We start from the raw sequence: 6,351 nt of genomic DNA, 5'->3' as shown, positions 1-6,351 counted from the left end.
ACCATAAAGGTTATATGAAGAGAAAAAACCGAGAATCAAAGTCACAGAGAGAGATAGAGATTTCTTCATAGTGGAGGTGAAGAGAAGCCGAGAATATAAGCCAAATGAGTGACCAAAATAGTAAGTTAGGTTAGGTTTATTTAGTGGACCAAACAAGGCTCAAATCAAAGTAATGGGCTCCAAATTAAAACCATAGCCCTCCAAGGAAGTGGGACGAACCATGAGCAACACTATTAAAAATAGGTTGCTTCTAACGGTCCACAGAGATGTGGGTTGGGTTGTTTCGATAAAAGTGTCGACATATAAATCAATCATATAGCCAAAGCCAATTTATAATAAATAAATATGGGGTTACATTATAGCCCGGGGGGTCGTTTGACAACAAATTACCTAACACCTCTCAGTTTGGTACGCTCACTACCTTAGCAAAACACACCTTCTTCCATAGGCATTGGACAAGACTCACCGAGTCGATTTCTTTACCAATCACTGTTAGAATGTTCCCGCTTCCCTCCATTGCCACCGACTCAACTTCTACAAATAACGTTCATGAGAGTAGGGAAGATTTTAATGGTAAATCCAATGTCCATCGAAGATGAGAAGAATGATAAATATAAAATGTTTTTTGCAGCTTCAAGATCCTTATCCACATCGAATAATTGTAGAAATATAGGCCAACATTTAAAAACTTGAGCCACTCTTCTAACCAAAGTCGACATTTTAAGATAGAACCCTAAATTCTAATATGATATCAAAGGTTATTAAACCCCAAGGAGCAATTTGATTTGATAAAGACCCATAAAAGAGTACATGAATTTTCAGATTGGTTTGCTCAAACAAACCACCTTCGTGCGGATATATGTTAAGGAATAAATTACACATCAAAAATTGATGACATATAGACCAACATATAAAGACTTGGGTTACCTCTCTTACCAAGTTTGACCTTTTAATATGCAACTTTAAGTCTTAATAGATCCTAATATCAGTGAAATTGTTTGCCATACAATCCAATTTGTGAGTGAAAATGCATCACATTCACTAGTAGTCATAAATAGATAGCATTATTCTAGAAAGTATTGAAGAAAGGAAAATAAAGAACTAAAATCTTGTTTCGTATCCTAGACATACTGATGTACAGTACACAATACCAAAGAAACGGTTTATATTAGTCATATAAAGATTTAACTTACCCGAGATGCTCATCGTGATCTTCTTGGCCTTTATTCTAAATGATGCCTCCTTGACCAATAGAGTTTTGGCCATTTGGAGGGATCTCAATGACTACCTTTTTCTGATAAGGAACAATATTGAGAGAGCAAATATACATATAAGAAGGTCCTTGGGCTTTTTTAGATTTCCATTTCTTGCATGTCAACTATGTGTGTGTGTGTACATACCGTCATCCTTGGCTTGACTGTAGATGGTGGATATAGAAGACAATTTCTTTAGTGAAATTTATGATTCAATGTAGAAAATATATTAGATTTATAGAGAGAAAATTAATTGAAACTCTATTGATCGTTCAATCAATTGAAAATGAATGTACAGAGATACATAAATAACATTGGAGCTTGGTGCCAAAAATGAAAGAAAGAAAACACAGCTGGCCAACTAACGAAGTGAAAAGAAACTAAGCTGAGTGCAATTACATACAATAGCTACAATTAATTCTAATACTCCCCCTCAAGATGTATGATAAATATTCTTTACAGACATCTTGGACGTTAAAGGGAGAAGGACAGATGCAGAAAGTGGCTTAGTAAATGCGTCAGCTAGTTGATGTTGAGATCAGATTGGAAGGAGCTTAATAATTGTAGCTGCAACTTTATCCTGAATGAAGTGGTAATCGATTTCGATGTGTTTCGTTCGTTCATGAAAAACTGGATTTGTGGCTATTTGAATGGCAGTTTGGTTATCACAAAATAAGGCACCTGGGGAGATAGCGTCTGAAAATCCTTGAGCAATTGGCTAATCCAGATGACTTCACTAATGGTGGTAGCTAGAGCCCTATATTCTGATTCAGTTGAAGATCAAGAAACAGTGGACTGTCGCTTAGCTTTCCAATATATTAAAGGGTCTCCAAGGAAAATGCAAAAAACTAGTAGCTAATTTTCTTGCATCAAGACAAGCTCCCTAGTCTGCATCTGAAAAGGCCCAAAGCTTGAGAAGTGAATGTGGGTCAAATGATGAAGGAAAAGAGATAAGTGTGTTTTTACACACTTATTTAGTTCACAAACATGACTTAATTATGATCAAAAAATTTTAATTATGACTTAGTTCTATGTAATTATGTTTTGTATGACTATATTGATGAATGTGGTGGAATTCAAGAGAAAAGAAACGAAAAGGAGCCAAAAAGGAAGAAAATTTAAAGTATGAGGACTAAATTGCAACATTTCAATAGTTGATTCGGATCACAAAATGAAGATAAAAGATGTTGTGGATTCAATTTGATGCAAATGAAAGTCAAAGAATTGAAATTACAAGAAAAATGGCTTGAAATAATAAAAAATCGACTTCGAGGGCTAAAATGCAATTTATGGAAGAAATTTTGCCCGGGCGATAGCCCAGTTATAAAAATGGGGCAATCACTCCATATGTTTTTCTTATTACCGAGAAGAAAATGTTGGCCTAAGCGACAGCCCAGGCCAATCGCGGCGAAAATTTTCTTGTTTCCTTTTCTGATTGAAACTCTTTTGGAAACAAATCTTGGGAGTCTTTTAAAGCCCTAGGGACATCCAAAAATAGATATCACCTATTATACATTACTTTTGGGAGGATTTGAAGAGCAAGAAGAAGGTAAGAACGAGAGGATTCATTCCAAGATTCAAGATTTCAAATCAAAGGACGATTGTGTGATGTCTTTTCTTGATTCTTGTTGTTAAGTTCTTCTTCCCATCATGTTCGGCTAGAAAAATTTATACTAGGAGATCGGTGAACCTTGTAATGTGATATTTAATTCTTTGTTTCGTATTTTGACACTAAAATACGTATTGATTGTTTTGAATGATTTATATGCATTTAATTGCTTCCATGATTATGGGCCCGTAATTGTGTGAGTTTTGATGATTTGTTTCATCTATTTGAAAGAAGAGGAATAAATTCGACAAGGTATAAATTATCGTAGGGTCCGATAGTGGATAGAAATACACCCCTATGCTTTGCGTGAATCTCTAAGTACTCACAAAACTACATGCATTCTCATATATTTGCATCCATCATAGAGATATAGGCTAGTGATGAATGAGAATATGTTCAATTCATCTCGAGAGAGAGTATTGGATAGATTTAGGAGTATTGATTCTTCAAAATGCCATCGTGTTGTCAAAGTATGAAATTAAGGTTAAATTGAGCATTGCTTGGGGATTCGTGATCCTAATGCGCTTTTATATTCATTGATTGAGTACACCAACTTGCAATCAACACATTCACTTTGCATTTTAGTTCATTCAAATCATACATATTTACATATTTAGTCCAAGTAAGGTTAATTTAAGTCACTACAATTCACGTTTGACAAATCAGTTTCGATTAAGGCCAAGTTAGGTAAAATTAAACTAATCAATCTCTGTGGGCCGATAGTCGGACTCAATTGATCTACTTTATTACTTATTAACGAACTGTATACTTGTGATGATTTAAATCGAAAGAAAATATTTCGTGAACAAGTTTTTAGCGTCGTTACTAGGGATTGAGCATTAGTTTGATTTTATTTTTCTAGACACTAACTCGAACTTGAAATTTCTATTTTTATTAATTTTCGTTTAGGTTATTTTATTTTTATTTTTATTTTTATTATAGTTTTTCAGATTGTTTGAATCTGAGTGCTACTACTGGTTTTCTTGTCGAATTGCATCCTAAGATCGATTGGAGGAGAATTATTCCAACTGATCTTGAAATTGAGCGAACTTTTCATCGACTAAAAAGAGATACTAGAGAAGCACAGTTGCAAATGGCTAATGAACCTAACAACGATGTTATCCCAACTAATGAAGGAAATGAGATTTTGGGAGATTTCTTGATTCCTCAAGAAATTCAAAGCTAGTCTAGCATAGTGTATCCATCGTTTGGGCAGCCTTATATTCAATTGAAGACTAATGTGATACAACTGTTCCAGAATGGACACCAATTTTATGGCAAAGCCAAAGAAAATCCACATACACACATATCTCGATTCTTGGATATGTGACAACACTTCAGGTATCAAGGAATTTCGGATAATGCTATTAGGCTAAGGTTGTTTCCACATACACTACGGGATAAGGCACTTGACTGGTTGGATTCATTTCCTATTGTAAGCATCACTACTTGGAACGACCTGGCTCAAAAATTCTGCACGAAGTACTTCTCACCAGCCAAAATAGCTAAAATGAGACACGAAATATCCATTTTTAGCTAGGGAGAATCCGAATCATTTGATGAAGCCTGGAACAGATTCAAGAATATGCTCTAGAGGTGCCCTCAACATGGGTTCAACAAAAAGACCCAAATTCGATTATTCTATATAGGGTTACTCCCGTACTTCAAAAGCATGGTGGACTCATCATCAGACGGCTTAATTTCCACACGAACAATCAACGGAGCATTGGAATTGTTTGAGAGAATGGCTACCATTTCAGCCATGTGGTCCTCTGAGCAAGTGATTCAAAAAGAGCCTCTGCGTGTTTATGAGGTAGATGCATATTCTGCCTTATCAGCAAAGATTGACTTACTATTTCATAAGGTAGAAAACATATCACAGTCAGCGAATGCAACGTATGTGTGAAAACCAAATTGTGAAGAATGTGGAGCGAATCATAGTACAACAGAATGCCCAATTCTGTCACAAGAAATGGAACAAATAAAGTACTCACAATGGGGTCAACATCAACAGAACTATCAAAATTCAGACACTTACGATCTCAGTTGGAAAGAACATACAAATATCTCATGGGGTACCCAGAATCAGAATAGATCCCAGAGGCAATTTCAATAGGAGAAGACACTTCAATTGGATGAAATATTTGCAAAGTTCATGGAAAAGACTGAGAAATATATGGAAGCAAATAACCAGTTCATAAGGAAAACTGAAACTACTCTCCAAAATCAGGGTACTGCAATTAAGAACTTGGAGACGTAGATGGAGCAGATGATACTTGCTATGACAAAAAGGGCACCAAATACTTTACCAAGCAATACTGAGTTGAATCCCAGAGAGCATGTTCAAGCGATCACAACTCGAAATGGGATGCAACTACCTGAAAGACACGTTAAGAGGTCGAGTGTAAACAATGAAACAACACTCTGAGATTGTACAGTAAAACGAGCAGACACATGAATCCACACCAAAGGAGAGTTCAAAGACATCACGGGGTAAGGCCACCATTTCAGTTAACCCCTATGAGTTACCCATTCCATTTCTCTAGAGGTTAAGGAAGCATAAGATGGAGCAACAATATAAGAAGTTCCTTGAAACCTTTAAAAAGCTCCACATCAACATCCCATTCACCGATATACTACTCCAAATGCCCAGCTATGCCAAGTTCCTGAAGGACATCTTAACAAATAAACGCAAGCTAAAGGAACATGAAACAGTGATGTTAACTGAAGAGAGCAGTGCCAGGATCCAGAAAAAGCTCCCACCAAAATTGAAAGATCCATGGAGTTTTACTGTCCCTTGCACAATTGGTGATTTATATTTTAATAAAGCATTGTGTGATCTTAGTGCGAGTATTAACTTGATGCCACTCTCTATTTTCAGGAAACTAGGATTGGGAGAACTTAAAGCAACTACAGTAACTCTACAGCTGGCTGATCAATCACTTATACATCCACGATGGATTATTGAAGATGTATTAATCAAAGTGGATAAACTTATATTCCCAGCAGATTTCTTAATTCTGGACATGGAAGAAGACAAGGACGTGCCTATCATATTGGGGTGACAATTTTTGGCAATTGTAAGAGCTCTCATAGATGTGCAACAAGGACAATTAACTCTGAGACTGGGAGAGGAGCAGACCTCTTTTAATGTTTTCAAATCAATGAAATATCCCACGAAGCCAAACACCTGTTTCCAGATTGATGTGATTGACATAGAAATCCTCTACAATTACCAGTTGAAGAAACCGCTAGACATTCAATAGGTTGATATGATGTACCCTCAATCCACTCTCACTGACTCAAAGGAGATCGAGATATGCACCGTGGAGTCTCAAATGGATGATGAGGGAGAGTCACACCACTTGGAAAAGGACAGTTTTGAAGTGTGGAGGATAACTGCAATGCGGAACAAGACCATATTGAACAAACTACGTAGGACTTTCCAAGCCATATTTAAAGTGCTATAACACACCTATGCCAAAAGTC

General features: G+C 36.3%; 1 protein-coding gene across 1 annotated transcript; it reads left to right on the top strand.

The window, feature by feature from the left end:
- The first annotated feature begins 5,426 nt into the window (after positions 1 to 5,426).
- Positions 5,427 to 5,927, top strand: LOC111366720. Its single transcript, XM_022987422.1, has one exon. The coding sequence runs from the start codon at positions 5,427 to 5,429 to the stop codon at positions 5,925 to 5,927; it is 501 nt and encodes a 166-aa protein (XP_022843190.1).
- Positions 5,928 to 6,351: the final 424 nt, after the last annotated feature.

This window comes from Olea europaea, chromosome 18 (genome assembly GCF_002742605.1).
Source record: "Olea europaea var. sylvestris chromosome 18, O_europaea_v1, whole genome shotgun sequence".
NCBI classification, from domain to species: Eukaryota; Viridiplantae; Streptophyta; class Magnoliopsida; order Lamiales; family Oleaceae; genus Olea; species Olea europaea.
Note: the sequence above shows the minus strand (reverse complement) of the source record. Positions and strands in the feature narration are given on the sequence as shown.

What these genes read in the sequence shown, in the direction of transcription:
- LOC111366720 (XM_022987422.1), top strand. Translation starts at nt 5,427, where the DNA reads ATGGAGCAACAATATAAGAAGTTCCTTGAAACCTTTAAAAAGCTCCAC.